The sequence below is a fragment of the Somniosus microcephalus genome, chromosome 7 (assembly GCF_052327205.1).
Source record: "Somniosus microcephalus isolate GS21.2 chromosome 7, FLI_Smic_1.0, whole genome shotgun sequence".
NCBI lineage: Eukaryota > Metazoa > Chordata > Chondrichthyes > Squaliformes > Somniosidae > Somniosus > Somniosus microcephalus.
Genome location: NC_140993.1, coordinates 240,935,735 through 240,956,630, shown reverse-complemented (window position 1 = coordinate 240,956,630; position 20,896 = coordinate 240,935,735). Strand labels below are relative to the sequence as shown.

General features: G+C 51.3%; 1 protein-coding gene across 1 annotated transcript in view; it reads right to left on the bottom strand.

Annotated features, from left to right (window-relative positions):
* Positions 1–20,896, bottom strand: part of LOC147115184 (fer-1-like protein 6) — a 233,904-nt gene that overhangs the window by 98,702 nt on the left and 114,306 nt on the right. Inside the window, exons 23-26 of the mRNA XM_085993989.1 lie at positions 19,150–19,260; positions 18,149–18,310; positions 16,250–16,424; positions 6,713–6,828 (exon numbers count right to left, since the gene is read on the bottom strand). Of these exons, the coding sequence (XP_085850115.1) occupies positions 6,713–6,828; positions 16,250–16,424; positions 18,149–18,310; positions 19,150–19,260 (564 nt within the window). The remainder of the gene's footprint in view (positions 1–6,712; positions 6,829–16,249; positions 16,425–18,148; positions 18,311–19,149; positions 19,261–20,896) is intronic.

The following is a 20,896-nucleotide window of genomic DNA, read 5'->3' as shown; positions in this document are numbered from 1 at the left end:
GTTAATGAGTGCCGCCGTACCAGGCTAGGGTGGATAAAACTCTCGGTACTCCCACAGTCAATTAAACATTTCGTTAAATTCCCGTTTACCTGTATGTCCATCATGGATTTTGTCAATGGGTGCGGCCTGGATTGATCCACCGTGATCGAAGCCACTGTTGGGCCCTGGGCGGCCGTTGAGTCGGGAAAAGATGGCGGATCCCAAGATGGCGGCCCGCACGGCACGCACGAGGCAGTGACGGAGTTGGAAATCGGATTCCCCCTGCAGACTTTGCTAAAATGCCCCTTTTTCTTACATTTGAAGCATGTAGCGTCCTTTGCTGGGCATCGTTGTCTGGGGTGCTTGGCCTGGCCGCAGAAGTAGCATTTCGGGCCTCGAGACATTGCCGCTGTAGTAGGACTCCTGGGTGAACTTCTGTGTGGGGACTCCGGCGGCGTAGAGCTGGTCTGAGACCTGGATGGGGAAGATGGCTGATTCCAAGATGGCGGCCCCCTCGGCGCGCACGAGGCGGTGAGGGCCGCATGGCCGGAAGAATAAGAGTCAGAGGCCTAGAAATTCAGTATAGCCACTTTTGGGGCGGTAAAGTCGGGCGGCCGCTAAAATTTGCGCCCGGCGCAAAGTCGCGCCACCTTCGCCGATATGCAGTCGCATCGCCCCAAGAGGTTGCTGCTGCGCTAAAACAGGCGATGCACGACTATCTTTAGGCGCTAAGCCGGCGGTGCTGAGCAATACCCCCGAGGCCAGGCGCAGCACAGGTGCGGCGAGTTGTTGATTGACGGCAGACACTCTGGCGCCGGCCAGCTCTTAAAGGGGGAGGGTGGATTTGTTTGCCTGCCACGCCCTGCACACTGCAGCCCTCAACCTAGGCCTGACCACTTCAGCTTCATCTGCACAACGCCCAGGGCTATGGAGAAGGCCAGGGAGAGAGCGCAGCGCTTCAGCGACGGTGACCTGAGCCTGCTGGTTGGCAGAATGGAGCGCAGGCGCCATGTTCTGTTCCCAGAAGGTGGCAAGAGGCCGCTGCCCAGCGCCTACTGGAAAACCTGGAGGGAGGTCTCAAACAGGGTGTCTTCCAACAGCGTGGTTGCCAGGACTACTGTGCAATGCCGGAAGAAGTTCAACGACCTCACTCGGGTTGTCAGGGTGAGTACCCTTTCCAGTGTCCTCCTCATCCCTGCATGTGCACCTCACTTTATGGGCAAAGGGACCTGAAAGCCCTAATGGCCAGCCCTCATCCAGCAGCTATGGGACTGGCATGAAAATCACTTGCACATTCAGCACTTTACACACTGTACAAGCTATTCGACCATGGGAGGTAGTGCAGACAAGATCAGGGCTTCACACTGTACTTAGAGGCCGTCCTTTCTCTTGCAGGCCAAGGTGGCGCACAACCGGCGGAAACGAACTGACACCGGGGGAGGCCATCCTGACGTAAAAGAGCTCTCCGACCTCGACCAGCATGTGGAGCGCATTATGGCAGGCCGGCTGCTTGGCCCCGTCGCCAGTGGAGATGCCGACCCTGTTCTGGGCACCAATGGTAAGGGCATCACCTTTTTGACCTCGCTCGTTCCACTTGCGCCTCAGATCAGCATCCTTTGCCACTGTCCGACCAATGCAGTGAATGGCACCACTCATGCCTCCCTCGCTGCCACCCTGTCCTCACTCTAAAGCTACTCTTGTGCCTTCCTGCTTTCAGATGGTGAATCGGCAGGTGAGGAGGCGGCCCCTCAAGCTGCCACTGTCAGCGCTTCGGAATACGAGGAGGAGGAAGAGGAAGCCGGCCCATCAGTGCCACCCTCAGCCGCGCCAGCCCATGGCGATGTAGGGGACACGTCTTCCCTGGAGGGGAGCCGGGGGGAAGGGTCGGAGGAGAGTGAAGCTCTGGGGCCCAGCGGCCTGCAGCAATGCGGGAGGGGTGGGGAAGCTCGGCGGACTTCTCCCCAGAGGGCGAGTGCGGCCTCCAGTCCTGCGACGGTCAGCGCAGAGGAGATGCGGCTCCTGGAGGAAATGGCCGTCCAGGCTGAGCGCAGGCACAATGAGCTCATGGCTGCAGTGGCAAGGATGCCTGACTCCATTGAGTCTTTGTCAAGGAGTGTGGAGCAATTTGGAGCAGCACAGGCCAGGAGTCTGGATCAATTCAGTGCAGCACAGGCCAGGAGTCTACAGGACTTTGCGGCAGCACAGGCGGCTTCGAGCCAAGTGCTCAGTCGTGCCGTCCATTCACTGGCTGTTGTCATGCGGACACAGACCAGGGCCACACGGGCACTAACTGCTGCCACCCTCGCTGGACCAGCCAGGCATCGCCAGGGCACTCGCCGCGCAGCAGCAGCCCAGCAGTCTGTTCTTCAGCTGTTTGCTGCGCATGCTGCAGTGCTGGCCCGTGCGAGTGCCAATGTCTCAGGCGACCAGCGAGCACCTGTGATCTGCCAGGTTGGCACCATTCCTGCAGCCGACACTGCCACTCCGCCATTGCAGCTGCCACGAGCCGCTGGACAGACTGCTGCCGCCCAGCCAGAGTTGGAGCAGTCAGCAGCCGGCCACTCCAAGGCCAGAGCTGGTGCAGGCCGACCCCCAAGGGCATCTGCCGTCTCGCCATCTGCCCCTCAGCAGCCTTCCCCCAGCCTTGCTGCAGCCACTGGGCTCCCATTGAGGAGGAGCTGCAGGGCGGGCAGGGGCCAGGCAAGGATGCGAAAGGCATTGCCCTCGCAGGGCAAAAAGTAGAAGGTATGCACAAATGCCTGGTGCTTTTTGTATGGCCGAGATTGGTGTAGTTGTGTTTTTGTAAGGCCGAGACTGGTGTCTTTCTTTCTTTTTGTAAGGCCGAGACTGGTGCAGTTGTGTTTTTGTAAGGCCGAGACTGGTGTCTTTCTTTCTTTTTGTAAGGCCGAGACTGGTAGTTTTGTGTTTTTGGAGGGGGCTTCTCCACATGAGGATGTAATGTGGGAAGGGCAGAGGTTTGCAATAAATTATTGTTCTTAAATTGCACTGTGCATGTTTTTTTTGTAAAGTCCGGGTTGCCCTGCTCGGCTGAGGGCTTGTGGAGCGGCTACATTCATCTGCTGACATTGGCACAAGCCATTCCCTGAGAGGGGGCCTAGAACCGACGTTCAATAAGGCGGCGACGGGCGGCCCTTGCACTTTCTGCCTCCCTCCTGTGCTGGTCCTCCTCCTCCTCCTCAGGTGGTCCTCCAATGTCTGGTGGCAGTGGCCGAGTCCTGCGGATAGCCAGGTTGTGCAGCATGCAGCAAACGACCACGAAATGGGAGACTCGCTCCGGCGAATATTGCAGGGCTCCACCGGAACGATCCAGCGGAACCGTTGCTTCAGGACGCCGATTGTTTGTTCGATGATGTTCCTGGTCGCTTGATGGCTATCGTTGTATCCCTCTTCAGCAGGGGTGCTGGGCGCACGGAGCGGGGTCATCAGCCAGGTACACAAAGGATAGCCTTTGTCCCCGATAAGCCATCCTCGTGGGTGAGGCTGGGCCTGGAACATGTCTGCCACAGAAGTCTGTCGCAGGATGAAGGCATCGTGGCTGCTGCCTGGAAAGCGGGCATTGACAGCTAGGATGAGCTGCCTGTGGTCACACACCAGCTGGACGTTCAGCGAATGGTAGCCCTTCCGGTTGCGGTAATCCTCGGCATTCTCCAGAGGTGCCCGCAAAGCCACATGCGTGCAGTCAATGGCGCCCTGCACCATGGGGAAGCCCGCGAATGCTGCAAAGCCCATTGCACGCTGTTGCTGCTTGGCAAGGGCCATGGAGAAGGAGATGAACTGACGTCTCCTTTTGAAAAGGGCATTGGTCACCTGGCGGATGCAGCAATGCACGGCGAACTGGGAGATGTTGGAAATGTCCCCAGTAGCGGATTGGAAGGAGCCGGTGGCATAGAAGTTGAGAGCCACCGTCACCTTCACTGCCACCGACAGAGACGTCCTGCTCCTCAGTTGTGGCTGCAGATCACCGCCAAGCAGGTGGCAGATCTCTGTGACCACCTCCCTTCTGAATCGCAGCCTCCGAACACACTGCTCGTCAGACATGTTGAGATAGGAGAACTGCTGGCGGTATACCCTGGGTGGGTAAGGCCTCCTTTCCCGACGCCTGTTGCCCCCTCTCCGTCTAGCCAGGGCTGCCACACTCTCAAGGCGTCTGTGAGCCCTTTGGATGCAATTGAGAAAGCCAACATTTGCACCCATTGCAGCCCCCATAATATGCTGGCAAACAATGATATATCAATGAAGGCAAAGACAAGTGGAAAGCTGTGGCCTGAAGCCACAAGTACCTGTCCGAGTGTTGGGCCAAAGCAGAAAGCTCTCTACCTTGGTCTCTCTGCAAAGATCCGTCTCTCAAGAAGGAGTGCTGCAAAATGGCAGCCTTTTATAGGGCAGGAGGAGTGCCCTTTAATTTGCGCCCCCTGCGCCCCGCATCGACTGAGCACTGTTCCACTCTAACAGTCGCTAGGGGCGCCAGGCGCACAATGGGGCGTAGCGACTGAATTTCCGGTTGGGGACGCACAAAGGGCGTTGCACGAGGAAATGACGTCATGATCTGCGCGCGCAGCTGAGTGCGCGCAAAGACATTGCGACGCCGCTAAATCGTGAGTGAAGTTGGGGCGAGGCGCAGATCGCGCTGCGCCCGGCCACTAGCCGCCTAGTGCCCGACATCTACTCCTCCTAAGGCGCTACCGGCTGGCGCAACCAGCTGAATTTCTAGGCCAGAGTTTTTCTGGGCCACATCCAGCGATCGCGCAGTGGCCACTGCCTTTTTTTAAGTCCAGGACCTCCTTCTCCCGCAGTCTCTGCCGGATATAATTCGATTTGAGGCCCGTGATGAAGGAATCGCGGACCAATTCGTCAGAGTACGCGTTGGCCGTCACGGCATTGCAGTTACAGTCCCGGACCAGGTCCTTTAGGCCCTGTAAGAAATCGTCCATTGATTCCTCTGGTCGCTGCCTGCGTGTAGCCAGCAGATGTCTGGCGTACACTTCGTTTACCGGCCTCTGGTATTGGGCCTTCAGGATAGTGATGGCCTCCGTGTAAGAGGTGGCGTCCCGGATGAACGAATAAATCCGATGACTTACGCGAGTAGTCAGTAGACTCAGTTTATCTACCTCGCTAGCGGATGAGGCCCCCGCGAAGAGTTCAAAGCATTTGAGCCAGTGTCCAAATTGATTTGATGCTTCAGCAGAATGTGGATCCAAGTCCAGACGCTCTGGTTTTAGGAGTCGATCCATCCTAGTATTCTTTAGTGATTAAAATTGATGGGCCTTCAATAACCACAAAACTAGACGTTATAGACTTAAACAAGTTGGCTTTTAATCACTAAGATCAGAGCTAACATCTCAACGCCGACTGGTTCACAGGAATGAGTCATACAGATCCTGGGATCTTTATGTAAGAGAAGTCAGGGGCGGAGCCAAGAGCCAAGACCTGGAACCTCCCAGGTTAGTCGGGAAAGAGGAAGTGAAACTATACACAGTGGGGGAGGGTAATATACATGAGTGCAAAACGAATACAGGACCAAGACAAACAGATTTCATTACAAACAGGAAGGCAGATGATTATCTGAACGGCAATAGATTGGGAGAAGGGGAAGTGCAACGAGACCTGGGTGTCCTTGTGCACCAGTCGCTGAAGGTAAGCATGCAGGTGCAGCAGGCGGTGAAGAAGGCAAATGGTATGTTGGTCTTCATAGCAAAAGGGTTTGAGTACAGGAGCAAGGATGTCCTGCTGCAGTTGTACAGGGCCTTGGTGAGACCACACCTTGAGTATTGTGTGCAGTTTTGGTCACCTTATCTGAGGAAGGATGTTCTTGCCATGGAAGGAGTTCAGCGAAGATTCACAAGGGATGGCAGGAATGACGTATGAGGAGAGATTGGGTCGATTGGCCTTATACTCGCTGGAGTTTAGAAGAATGAGAGGGGATCTCATCGAAACTTATAAAATTCTGACAGGTCTGGACAAACTAGATGCAGGTAGAATGTTCCCGATGGTCAGAGAGTCCAGAACCAGGGGTCATAGTCTAAGGATAAGGGGTAAGCCATTTAGGACAGAGATGAGGATGAATTTCTTCACCCAGAGAGTGGTGAACCTGTGGAATTCTCTACCACAGAAGGCGGTTGAGGCCAAGTCTTTAAATATATTCAAGAAGGAGTTAGATATATTTCTTAGAGCTAAAGGTATCAAGGGATATGGGGAGAAGACAGGTACGGGGTACTGAGTTTGGATGATCAGCCATGATCACATCGAATGGCGGAGCAGGCTCGAGGGGCCGAATGGCCTACTCCTGCTCCTATCTTCTATGTTTCTACGTTTCCTAGCACTATCTGAGAGTGTGGAGTGCACCAGAAATGCACTCCATTGTGACTGGAACTCAGTGACTGAACTTGTTCTCGAGCCAAATTAAAATAAAGGAAGTGCCACATGGACTCAACTTTTGACTACAATTGTGCCATTGAAAGGCCAATAAAGAGAGACACTTGTTTTTCATGCCTCCAGCTTCTAGTCTCAGGAATAATGACTTGTTGGATCCTGTGTGCCTTTGGAGGCATGAGGTTTAGCTCATGGATGGTATGGTGTGACAGCCTGAGGTCAATAAAAGTACATTAACACTTCTACATGTCATATCACTATACAGTAATCAATCAAGTTCAACATTCCAATACGAGGTACAATCTAACTTATGGAAGCGTGCAGGAAAGAAAGGCTTACTGACCAGTACTTTTGGGGGAGCTTTTGTTGGAATTTGTTCAGGTGGCATTTCAGAATCAATGTTTATACGGATTTCATTTTCCTGTGTTTGTGGTACATTTAGCATAGCACCAGAGGAATCTATATTTTAAAAAAAAATCAATAATTAGTACAAAGCTGACCTTTTACTTATGCTGAAATATTGCTGTATATATCAAGACATCTCAGGTACAATGGTGACTTTGTTTGTCCAGTGATTCAACACTTAAGTTCACTTTGCTCTGACTTTCCAAAGTCTGAACCCAATAAATTTGTATATGCACAGTTAGATCTAGAGTCTCTCAAAAGCCCAGACTAATGTATCCAAGCACAACGGAAGGTCTTCAACAGCTTTTTATTTGGGCCACATCCAAGTCCCTGTTCTGTTTCTGACTCATAACATAAGATCACAGTGAGCGGAGTTTTAACCAAAAAAAAAGGTGGGAAGGGGTCGTGTGGGAAGTTAGTGTTAAAAATCTAAATCCGGACCAGAACCAGCCTCCAACCCGCCCACTTCCGGTTTTAACAGAGGTGGGATGGGGGCGGGCGATCAACCCGTTGCCAGGAGGCAGGTCGTCAATTTAAATATTAGAATGAGGCTGGCATGTCTCAGATTTAATCTCCATTCTAAATATAACAGTGGCTGGTCGGCTTTTGCACGCTTCATGAAACCTGCCAGCAAATTTTTTTTTATTCGTTCATGGGATGTGGGCATCGCTGGCAGAGCCAGCATTTATTGCCCATCCCTAATTGTCCTTGAGAAGCTGGTGGTGAGCCTCCTTCTTGAACCGCTGCAGTCCGTGTGGTGAAGGTACTCCCACAGTGCTGTTAGGAAGGGAGTTCCAGGATTTTGACCCAGCAATGATGAAGGAACGGCGAGTTATTCCCAAGTCAGGATGGTGTGTGACTTGGAGGGGAACTTGGAGGCGGTGGTGTTCCCATGCGCCTGCTGCCCTTGTCCTTCTAGGATGTAGAGGTCGCGGGTTTGGGAGGTGCTGTCGAAGCCTTGGCGAGTTACTGCAGTGCATCTTGTAGATGGTACGCACTGCAACCATGGTGCACCGATGGTGGAGGGAGTGAATGTTTAAGGTAGTGGATGGGGTACCAATCAAGCGGGCTGCTTTGTCCTAGATGGTGTCGAGCTTCTTGAAGGTTGTTGGAGCTGCACTCATCCAGGCAAATGGAGAGTATTCCATCACACTCCTTACTTGTGCCTTATAGATGGTGGAAAAGCTTTGGGGAGTCAGGAGGTGAGATACTCGGCGCAGAATGCCTAGCCTCTGATCCGCTCTTATAGCCACAATATTTATGTGGCTGGTCCAGTTAAGTGTCTGGTGAATGGTGACCCCCCAGGATGTTGATGGTGGGGGATTCGGTGATGGTAATACCGTTGAATGTCAAGGGGCGGTGGTTATACTCTCTCTTGTTGGAGGTAGTCATTGACTGGCACTTGTGTGGTGCGACTGTTACTTGCCACTTATCGGCCCAAGCCTGAATGTTGTCCAGGTCTTGCTGCATGCAGGCATGGACTGCTTCATTATCTGAGGAGTTGCGAATGGAACTGAACACTCTGCAATCGTCAGTGAACATTCCCACTTCTGACCTTATGATGGAGAGAAGGTCATTGATGAAGCAGCTGAAGATGATTGGGCCTAGGACACTGCCCTGAGGAACTCCTGCAGTGATGTCCTGGGGCTGAGATGATTGACCTTTAACAACCACAACCATCTTCCTTTGTGCTAGGTATGACTCCAGCTAGTGGAGAGTTTTCCCACTGATTTCCATTGACTTCAATTTTACTAGGGCTCCTTGATGCCACACTCGGTCAAATGTTGCCTTGATGTCTAGGGTAGTCAATCTTACCTCACCTCTGGAATTCAGCTCTTTTGTGCATGTTTGGACCAAGGCTGTAATGAGGTCTGGCACCGAGTGGTCCGGGTGGAACTCGAACTGAGCGTCGATGAGCAGGTTATTGATGAGTAAGTGCCGCTTGATAGCACTGTCGACAACACCTTCCATCACTTTGCTGATGATTGAGAGTAGACTGATGGGGCGGTAATTGGCCAGATTGGCTTTGTCCTGCTTTTTGTGTACTGGACATACCTGGTCAGTTTTCCACATTGTCGGGTAGATGCCAGTGTTGTAGCTGTACTGGAACAGCTTGGCTAGAGGCACAGCTAGTTCTGCAGCACAAATCTTCTGCACGATAGCCGGGATGTTGTTGGGGCCCATAGCCTTTGCTGTGTCAAATGCACTCAGCCGCTTCTTGATATCGCGTGGAGTGAATCAAATTGGCTGAAGACTGGCTTCTGTGATGGTGGGGACCTCAGGAGGAGGCCGATATGGATCATCCACTCGGCACTTCTGGCTGAAGACGGTTGCAAGCGCTTCAGCCTTGTCTTTTGCACTCACATACTGGGCTCCGCCATCATTGTGGATGGGGATATTCATGGAGCCTCCTCCTCCTCCTCCTCCTGTTAGTTGTTTAATTGTCCACCATCATTCACGACTGGATGTGGCAGGACTGCAGAGCTTCGATCTGATCCTTGATTGTGGGATCGCTTAGCTCTGTCTATAGCATGCTGATTTCGCTGTTTAGCATGCATGTAGTCCTATGTTGCAGCTTCCCCAGGTTATCCCGGGTTTCCCAGCCACTTCCGAGCCCCCCGCTACCAACCCGCCTCCCCATTAAAATTCAGGTCAGTGTATGAGCTTGGCTTATTTGGAATGCTCTTGCCTTTGGTTCAATCTGTACTGTAGGACTTGAGCACATAATCTAGCCTGACACTTCAGTGAAGTTCTGATGGGGTGCTGCATGGTTAGAGATGCCGTCTTTTGAATGAGACATTTGTCTGCATGTTCAGGTGGATGTAAAAAAAGCTCCATGGCACATATTTGAAAAAGAATAAGGAGCTCTGGGCCTCTTTTCTCTGGAAAAGAGAAGGCTCAGGGGTGATTTAATAGAGGTTTTTAAGATTCTGAAAGGGTTTGATAGGGTAGACATAGAGAAGATGTCCCCACTTGTAGGGGAGACCAAAACTAGGGGTCTTAAATATAAGATTGTGGCGGAGCCACTAAAGGACTCAGACCGTTTGTATATAAATCCCTTTAACAACATGTTATCTACAGCCTGAGTCTGTATCTTTATTTGTACTGTTTACTTGTATAGAGCGTGATTACTTTAACAGCGCGGGTAAACGCAATGACGTCACGCCGTACATCACGTGATCCTCCACTGGTGGGAAGAACGTGATGACGTCATGACGTCAACCACAGGACTAGCCAGCAGTCCTCGTGGAGCCTCCGAACTGAATAGACCTACACTCGATGTTCTCCTGCAGTTACTTGTTTAAACCTGTTAGTTTCCATTAAACTTCGTTTTGTTTAAGCGCCTGAGTGGACCTCAGTCTTTGGATAGGAACTAGACATTCCTACATTGGTGACCCCGACTTTTGCGAACGGTTTTCGCAGAAGATAATCAACATGGAAACGAACGCCGTTACCTTGAAGCTACCGCAGTTCTGGGAGCAACAACCAGCCGCGTGGTTCATCCAGGCTGAAGCCCAGTTCGCCATCAGGGACATTGTTGCGGATCAGACCCGTTATTATTACGTGGTCTCCGCCCTCGACAGCGCCACAGCCTCGCGGATCGTCAGCCTACTCGGTAGTCCGCCTACTGATCGCAAGTATGACACCTTAAAGGTGCGGTTACTGCAGGTCTTCGGGCTCACGAAGTCAGAGCGCGCTCGCCGGCTGCTCGCTATGCCCGGCCTTTGGGACTCCAAGCCGTCCGAACTCATGAGCCAGATGCTCACGCTCCTCGGGTCCGAGCCGGAATGCTTCCTCTTCAGGGAGCTATTCCTCAGCCGACTCCCGGAGCAAGTTTAGGCTGCCCTAGCCAGGTCCGAAGTCACAGACTGCGCGGAGCTTGCTGCCGAAGCGGACAAGATCTTCGTGGTGACACAATAGCACTGTGCGGCCACGAGGTGCCCCTCCCCCACAGACGCTGCTCCAGCTCCTCAATCAGCGGGGTTGTGCTTTTACCACGCCCGTTTTGGCACGAAAGCCAGATGCTGCCGCCCTCCCTGCAGTTTTTCGCACCAAAAAAAAACATCTACAGACACCCTGGCGAAAGAGGACCGGGTCTAACGAGTGCCCCGCGGCTGCGATGGCCATCGGAGACTCAGGGAAGCTTCTCTTCATCACCGACTCCCTTTCTGGTCGACGTTTCCTTTGCGACACCGGGGCGCAGTGTAGCATCCTACCTGCGTCGAATCTCGATATACCAGCTGGGGGCCATGGCCCCGCCCTCGCAGCGGTTAATGGCGCAGCCGTTCGGACCTTCGGAAGGTGGCGGGTCCAGGTGTGTTTCAGCGGCCAGCGTTTCCACTGGGAATTCATCATGGCCAAAGTCACGCAGGCCATCCTTGGGGCGGATTTTTTGTGTGCCAACGGCCTCCTGGTCGATGTCAGGCACCGCCGGTTGATCAATGCGGCCACGTTCCACTCCATCCCATGCCACCGCGGTAATGCCGTGCCGCGCACTGTCTTCTGTGCGTTCCCAACTCCAGACGACTTCACTCGGCTCCTCGGAGAGTTCCCAGATCTGACCAGGTCCACTTTCTCCTCCTCGGCTACTAAACATGGTGTGGAACATCACATCACCACCACCGGCCCCCCGGTTTACGCACGGGCCCGGCGACTCGAACCCGGCAAGCTCGCGGCTGCGAAAGCGGAGTTCGACACGATGGAGTGGCTGGGGATTATTCGCCGGTCGAATAGTCCCTGGTCTTCGCCTCTCCACATTGTTCCAAAACCCGGCGGCGGATGGCGGCCATGCGGCGACTACCGACGCCTGAATGACGCCACTACTCCTGATCAGTACCCGATCCCGCATATCCAAGGTTTCTCGGCCTATTTGGCAGGAAATACCTTTTTTTCGAAAGTCGACCTCGTCCGCGGTTACCACCAGGTCCCCGTGCACCCGCAAGACGTCCTGAAAACCGCAGTCATCACTCCATTCAGCCTATTCGAATTTCTGCGGATGCCGTTTGGCTTAAAGAACGCTGCACAGGCTTTCCAGCGCTTAATGGACTCCGTGCTTCAGGACCTAAAATTCCTCTTCATCTACCTCAACGACATCCTCATCGCCAGCCCTAGCAAAGAGGAGCACTTCCGCCATTTGCGTACCCTCTTCACACGCCTCAGTCAACACGGTTTGATTATCAACCCGGCCAAGTGCCAGTTCGGCTTGCAGCGGATTGATTTCTTGGGCCACCGCATTATATCAGACGGCGCAATTCCCTTACAGATGAAGGTCGAGGCGGTTACATCTTTCCTGCGCCCGCAGACTGTCAAGGCCCTACACGAGTTCCTCGGGATGGTAAATTTTTATCATCGGTTCGTCCCTAAGGCGGCTCTACTTATGCAGCCCTTGTACGAGGCCCTCAAGGCCAAGTCCGGTAAGGATCCGATCAGCTGGACGGCCGAGATGGACCGGACGTTCGTCGACAGCAAAGGCGCCTTGGCCAACGCAACCATGCTGGCGCACCCGCTTCCAGGTGCCACCATTGCCCTTACCACCGTCGTGTCGGACTACGCAATCGGCGCAGTGCAGGAACAGTGGGTGAATGGGACGTGGCAACCGCTTGCGTTTTTCAGCCGTCAACTACGGTGAAACGAAAGAAAGTACAGCACTTTTGACCGGGAGTTGCTGGCCCTTTTCCTAGCCATCCGCCATTTCCGGTTCTTACTAGAGGGACGTCCATTCACGGCTTACGTGGACCACAAGCCACTAACGTACGCTATGGCCAAGACCGCTGAACCGTGGTCAGCTCGGCAACAACGTCACCTGACGTTCATTTCAGAATTCACCATGGACATTCAGCATGTGTCAGGCAAAGATAACCTGGTGGCGGATTGTCTCTCCCGCGCGACTGTGCACGCAGTCCAGCTCGGAATCGACTATGCCCTCATGGCTACGGATCAAGCCTTGGACCCGGAGGTCCAAGCATACAGGACCAGCCCCTCTAGCTTCCAAGCGGCCGACGTCAAATTCCATGCCGCAGGCACCACGCTACTTTGCGATGTCTCCATGGGAGTTCCCCGCCCTATAGTTCCAGTCGCCTGGCGCCGAAAGGTCTTCGACGCCATATATGGTTTGTCACACCCTGGCATGAGGGCCTTGCAAAGGCTGATGTCATCAAAATTCGTCTGGAGGGGTATGCACCTGGATGTCCGCGACTGGGCCAACACCTGCGTGGCCTGCCAAAAGGCCAAGGTACAGCGCCATGTAAAAGCTCCATTGGCCACCTTCGCTGTTCCGGAGCGTCGATTCGACCACGTGAATGTGGACCTCGTGGGGCCGCTTCCACCTTATCAAGGTTTTACACACATCCTCACAATGGTAGACTGCACCACTAGATGGCCAGAGGCAGTTCCTTTGGTTTCCACCACTTCGGCAGACGTGGCCAGAGCTTTCATCTCCTCTTGGGTTGCTCGTTTCGGCGTACCTCTCTTCCGATTGTGGACCGCAATTTTCCTCTGAGCTTGGAACGCTGTGGCTCAGGGGCTCGGCACCAAACTACATCACACCACCGCCTATTATCCACAGGCGAGCGGCCTGTGCGAGCGATTCCACAGGTTGCTCAAAGCCGCTCTGCGGGCCAGTCTTCAAGGCGCGGGATGGGTGGACAGACTTCCCTGGGTCCGTTTGGGTCTTCGTACGGCGCCCAAAGAAGATTTACAATCCTCCTCGGCGGAACTTGTATATGGCCAACCTCTACGAGTACCAGGGGATTTCCTCCCGTCTCCAACAGAGCCATGGTCCACATCCCAGCAACTCGTCAGCCACCAGGCAGCGGCCAGATGTTTCGCTCCAGTGCCTACGTCACATCACGGCTTACAGAGCTCCCACGTCCCAACTGAGCTGAAAAGCGCCGAGTACATGTTTATCCGCCAAGACACTCACCGGGACCCGCTCAAGCCTCCTTACACTGGTCCCTTCCGCGTCATAGAGCCGGGAGACAAATCCTTTTCGGTCGATATCAGAGGTAAACCGGACCACATATCGGTGGACCGGCTGAAGCCGGCGCACTTAGACCTGGACAGCCCAGTCGAAATCGCTCAACCGCCAAAACGGGGCCGACCGCCCACAGTCGCCGTGCCAGCTCCACCACAACCGCCCGACAGCTCGACCACCGGCCATCAGCTTCCACTTCAGGGTTACAGAAGTCGCTCGGACAGGCTTGTCAGGCCTCCTCGCCGTCTCACTTTTGCTGTTAAAGACAATTCTGGGGGGGCGCATGTGGCGGAGCCACTAAAGGACTCAGACCGTTTGTATATAATTCCCTTTAACAACATGTTAGCTACAGCCTGAGTCTGTATCTTTATTTGTACTGTTTACTTGTATAGAGCATGATTACTTTAACAGCGTGGGTAAACGCGACGACGTCATGCCGTACATCACGTGATCCTCCACTGGCGGGAAGAACGTGATGACATCATGATGTCAACCACGGGACCAGCCAGCAGTCCTCGTGGAGCCTCCGAACTGAATAGACCTACACTCGATGTTCTCCTGCAGTTACTTGTTTAAACCTGTTAGTTTCCATTGAACTTCGTTTTGTTTAAGCGCCTGAGTGGACCTCAGTCTTTGGATAGGAACTAGACATTCCTACAAGATAGTCACTAATAAATCCAGTAAGGAACTCACTTATTTGCCCGGAGAGTGGTTAGAATGTGGAATGTGCTACCACATGGACTAGTTGAGATGAATAGCAGAGATGCATTTAAGGGGAAGCTAGATAAGTACATGAGGGAGGAAGGTATATAAGGGTATGCTGAATCGGGATAGATGAAGTAGGGTGGGAGGAGTCTTGTGTGGCGCATAAACACCAGCATAGATGGGGCGAATGGCCTGTTTCTGTGCTGTAAATTCTGTGCAATTCTCGCTGAGTGTCCTGGCCAATATTCATCCCTTAACCAACACCACACCAAAGCAGAGTAACTATCTTTCATCTCAATGCCTTTTGCGGGACCTTGCTTTGTGCAAATTGACTGCCACGTTTGCCTATGAAAACAACCGTGGCTACATTTCAAAGAGTAATTAATTGGCTATGAAGTGCTTAGGAACAGTCTGAGATTGTGTAAGGTGCTATATAAATGTAAGCCTTCGTTTTCCTTTGTGTTCTGTTCAAATATCTTCAATATTAAACCATATGCAGGTTGCTATTTTTATGAATCAGCCTCAGGATCTAATGAATTTTGACCAGTAAAAATAACACACCAGAAAGAATGAGATGAAGAAACACACTGAAGAGAAAAATCTTCCCCCAAAAGAGGAAATGAAGATGGAAGAAATTAAAATAACATAGAAAGGAAAGAAAAATGAAATAAACAAAATGAAACAAAACATGAAAAAAAAGATCGGGAAAATGTGTAAAGAAAATAGGAATAAAAATAAGGAAAAGCTGAAAGTCAAAATGAAAGAGAAAAGAAAATGGACAAAAGAATATTAAGGCAAATAGAAATAAAAGGTACAATGTATAAAGATGATAAAAGAGAAAAAAAGTGAGAAACCTAATTTCCATCAGCTCCTGGTAGTCAGGGATGTCAGGTTGTGTTTTGGGTTACATTTAGCATCGAGTAACTGACCCCTTACATAACGCTCCCTCCTATAACCCAAATACTCGCTCAGTGTTGTGCCATTGCTACCTGAATATATTAATGAGTGTACATTATACAGAGATAATTACCTCCGCGTCAGTCAACCATGAAAATATTCTATAAATAATCTACCCAATATTATGCTCCAGCACGCGAGGTTCATGCAAGTATATTACACTGAACTCACCAAATCAAATTTAAATTTTTGAGACATAAAATGGAGTTACAATGACCAGGTAAAGAAAGAAAGAAAAAACTTGCATTTATATAAAGTCTTTCACAGCCTCAGGATGTCCGAAAGCGCTTGACCACCAATGAACTATTTTTGAAGGGAAGTCACTCCACTAGTTGTAATGTGGGAAAGGTGGTAGCCAATTTGTGCACAGCAAGGTCTCACTAATAGCAATGAAATAAATGACCAGATCATCCATTTTTAGCTGTTGATTGAGGGATAAATGCTGGCCAGAAATGTTGGGGGAACTCCCCTACTCTTCTTTGAATAGTGCTGCGGGATCTTTTACATCCACCTGAGAGGGCAGACAGGGCCTCGGTTTAACATCTCATCCGAAAAAAGGCACCTCCGACAGAGCAGCTCTCCCTCAGCACTGCACTGAAGTGCCAGCCTAGATTTTTGTGCTCAAGTCTCTGGAGTGGCGCTTGAACCCAAAAACTTCTGACTCAGAGGCAAGAATGCTACCAATGATCCAAGGCTGACACCCAAAGAATGGTTGGAGCCAAAAATATCCCACCAAAATTCTATTAAAATGCTCACTCATCACAGAACCGGGGATCGCTGCCCCCAGTTAACATTTCAGCTGATTTAAGAGGAGCTTTTGAAATATCCAGGGATTCTCACCAGTTACATCTCCTGTCTGGTTAAGTGCTGATCGACGACGTTCAGAAGGCTTGTATATGTACTGCTTCAGTGAGTTGACTGTGTGTGTCCCAACAAGAGTGCTGCGGCCAAATGCTCTCCAGTCGACAACAGAGATACGGAGTGGTGGGTGCAGGTGTTCGTTCTCAGGTAATTCCTATCAAAATAAACAGCAAAATCTTTCTTTTACATTACCATTTTTCACAATGCATAAATGTTATAGCTGTGAAATACAATGGCCCTGGTATTTATGGGGAGGGAGCTGGGGACCATGGTAGCGGGGGTGGGGGGGGGAGAGGAGGGCAGGGTGATCCTGGAATTTAACGGCAGGACCTCATTAACATTTTAAAATTCCGTTTCCCACCTGGTAGCCAGCCAGATTGAGAGGCTGGCCGGATACCGGGCGGGAAAGCCTGCGGTAGAAGGATGCAGGGACAGGCCCCAGCAAGAGGGAAAGATTGGGGGTTGGTGGAGGAAGTGGGGGTGGTGGAGGGGGGGTGTTCGGAGCCCAGCAATCGAGGGTGAGAGAAAGATCGGGGGTTGGGGCGGGCTGTTGCCCACACGCAGCAGCGAGGAGAGGCCGTGATCGGCAGAGGGTTTGCTTAAGGGGCCATGGAGAGAACACCTGCTCCTGCTGGCTCACCAGGAGTGCTCGAAAAAGCATGTAACCTTCTGCAGGCGGTTGCTCCCGTCTCCATTTCACTGCCGGGTTTCCCCAAGTCCTGGGAACCCAACTGGCAGCCGTTAAATTTAAATCAGGCTCCTGATTGCGCTGTGGGTGTGGGTGTTCATTCCTGTGGGAGCCTGATTTAAATATTAATATGAACCTACAAGACAGGACACACGCCCGCCTCGCAAACATAAAAATGGCAGCAGGTGCGTACGCGCCTGGTTGGGGTCGCGTTTTGCTGTCTATTTAATTTTAATCCCCCACGCCCCCCGCCCGCCACACCGACCCTCTCCCGCCCACATGGGCAGGTTTATATCGACCCCAATGTGTCAAAGAAGTGAAGCTAGTGAGGACGAGATGGCGCAGTGATAGATGCAGGTTCGGCACTTGTGCCACTCCACTCCCAATCAGAATGGGAAGATGGCGAGTGGAGGCCGTGGCCTCTCACAGCAAAGAATGGCCTAGGCAGCGCCTGGTGCTTCCTGGCAGCCAGCTACAGAGATCATAGGTGAGGCCCTGGTAGCAAGGAGCCGTGTCTTTTCTCTTGGCTTCCACAACACGAGGCCAGATAACAAAAGGGCAGAAAAGAAAGGGGGAAACATATCCAGAAAATTCCTCCTTCCCCCCCCCCAAATAAACTGAAGATAGTGACACAATTTGTTGCTTTAATTGCTCATTGTGGTCCTTTGTTCTAATCAGCATGAAGGGGACTGTGGGTAAGCAAGTTTATAGAGAGAGGGCCCAACATTTCAGGGTCCCTGCTTCGCCCTTGGAAGTGTGGCCTGGCGGGACTTCCATCTGCTACTGTGCCCTGGAGGTAACCCTGTACCAACATCAGAGACGAGGTCATTTAAATAATCAGGGCAAATGGCCCATATCTGTAGACGCAGGACAAAGGTGCCCACCACAACTGTCCAGCAGAAAATCACAGTAGTACCCTGCCACTCTGATGAGGGAGCCATAGCCCCTTAGTTGGCTGAAGAGGTAATGCTACAATTTTAAACAACTGCACGAGGATGAATTACCTTTCCTTCTTAAAGTGTCCGGGGTCTTTATGAAGCCCAGTTTGGAAGTCATGCCTGCTCTCAGCTGGCATGGCTTCTGCTGGACTTCAGCAAGGAGTAATGGGTAGAATTTCTGGGGTAGCCCAGCAATGCTCCCGTAGCTGGCAGCAAAAGTGTATGTGATTAATTCAATGGTTGTCTACTTACTACTGTGAACGAGTCTACTTGAACTGCAAAGTTAGGATTTTTCTTGTAACACTGGATGACAGAAGATTTGATGCTTTTCCCTGAGCATTCAATGAAAACCTGAGGTCGATCCACGGTAAGGAGCTGCACTCGTTTGAGCTCACGAAGACCCCAAAAAAACACCTGCAGAAAATTACATTTCAAAATAAACAGAAGCCAACTTTGACATTTAAAATGTGAGCATTAGATTCAGATTCAAACGAACGTGGAAGATGGAGAGCTGTAGCTCTAAAGAACGCGAGGATGTGCATTCTGAGATACAGGAGGAACTGGATCATGTAAGATGATGATAGTATCATGGGGAGGGCTGTTGCTGAGCACTAATAGAGCAGTAGGATTTTCTGAGTATCCTTGCCAATATTTATTCCTCAGCCACTCCACCAAAAACAGATTATTTGATCATATACCTCAATGCTGTTTGTGGGACCTTGCTGTGCACTAACTGGCTGCCACGTTTGCCTAATAAACGACAGAGACTACACTTGAAAAGTTATTTACTAGCTGGGAAGCACTTTGGGATGTCCTGAGGACATGAAAAGCGCTATACGAGTACAAGTTCTTTCTTTCTTTATTGGTTCAGTGCCATGCTCTGCTTTCCTCCCGCTCTGAGCATCACTGAATGGGGTTGTACTGTGCGGAGGCTTCTGTGTTGCCCTTCAGGAGCCAGAGGAAATTGGAGGGGAGAGTCACCCCTGGATTGTCCCCGGTGCCTGTTGGTGACTAGCTACTGGGATTCTAAACTGCAGTTTTGGTAGAGCTATCTGCATCTCCTCAGCAGAAGTATTGGGATCAGGTAGACTAAAGATGGGGGATCATTTACAAGAAAAAAAATACATAATAAGTTTTCTTTTCTAAACAGAGTCGAAGGCGCCCTCATTCTGACAGCAAACCCGATAAAACATAAAGACGGAGAGAGTGCAATAGTTCGACAAGCCTCATGTTGGCTGCACTATACACTGTACCTCCACTTTGTAGTTGTTTAGGACAGGACGGATACTGACTGGCACTGCAAAGATCTGACTTGCATCTGGTTCATCAGTAGGAGGAAGATCTTCAGCTCCTGAATCAGGGATCTGAAAGCACATCATTTGTAGAGCAAAAGATGAAGATTCCACACACTTTTACATTCACCATCATTCTCTCTCCTCTCCTCTGGTCCTTCCCCTCCCCCAGCTAACACCATCTTGATAAACAACCTAACCTGCACTGTTTCTGTCAGTCTTTTATTTTCTTTGCATTAATTTACACTGATGTAAAGAGGTTTAAATAAATCATATTTAAAGTGCAATTAAAAAACAGTCTGCATTCAGCTCACCTGAAGCAACCATCTCTTCCCAATACGAGCTCCTTTGATAGTTTTCCCCTTTCTTGGTCTAACAGTGTGTTTATAGATCAGAATTTTATTGGTAAAATGTTGCCTTGGGGCCCTGGGTCTTTGAAACCACCCATTTTATTGTAGAACTATTTGAATTCATGCTGTAAACTTTGAGGGGGTAGGGTACCCATTTCTGCTGTAAATTTAAATTTGCAATTCAAATTCTATATTCCATAGACTCTGTATAATACCGGTAAATATTTGTTTTTAAATGGCCTGGGTTTGTCCATGAAAAGCACAAATTTCAAATTGCCACAAAAATAATCAGCTCTATAGCATTTTGAGAGACAGATGCTCCCTGTTGGGGAGACTTGGCTACAGTTTTGGGGATATTGGCCTAGAAATTGGGTATAGCCCCGCTTGAGGCGTTAGAACTGGCGGAGCGCTAAGTTTATAGCCAGACAAAAGTTATCGCTGCCTGGCGAGATATTGGGTTGCATCGCCCCCAAAGGGGATTGAGGCGCTAATTCAGCCGTTGCACGGTGCTCCTAAGGCGCAAAAGTTCAGGCGCTACTCAATATCGATGCGGACGGGCGCAGCGCAGGTGATCTCAATTACGGGAAACCACGAGACTTCCAGGCGCCGGCCGGCTCTTAAAGGGGTGGGTCAGTCAGCCTGAGCTTCAACACCCAATGCCCTGTAGGCCTCAGAATCGGCGCTCGCCCTTGTCTGGCGTTACAAACTTGTTCAGCATGGAGAAGGTTAGACAGAGAGCAGAGCGCTTCAGCACTGAGGCTCTGGACCACTTGGTGGCTGCAGTTGAGCGCCGTCGAGATGTCCTGTATCCGGATAATGGCAAGAGGCCGAATCAGAAGGCTTACCGACGATCTTGGAGGGAGGTTGCTGTGAGGGTCAACTCCAGCAGCATGGCGACCAGGACCCCTGTTCAGTGCAGGAAGAAATTCAACGACCTCACACGGATCGTTAGGGTGAGTGATGGTTTAGCAAATGTCTGATTCCCTCCATCTGCAGCTGACTTCGGGCACCCTGTTGCAATGATGCCCCAATGGCCATATGTCAGCATGCACCCATGGCCCTTTCTGGGCACACACATGGACAGATGTCTCAAGGCTTCATGTAAGGGCTCTTGCACCATGGGGGCCATGCGATGATCTCTCAAGGCCTCATGTAAGGGCTCTTGCACCATGGGGGCATGCGATGATCTCTCAAGGCCTCATGTAAGGGCTCTTGCACCATGGGGGGCATGCGATGATCTCTCAAGGCATCATGTTACAGAACTTCCCCTTCTTTCCCCTGCAGTCCAAGCTGGCGATGATCCAAAAGGAGCAGCGTCGAACCGGTGGCGGACCTCCACAAGTGGTCACTCTCACGGA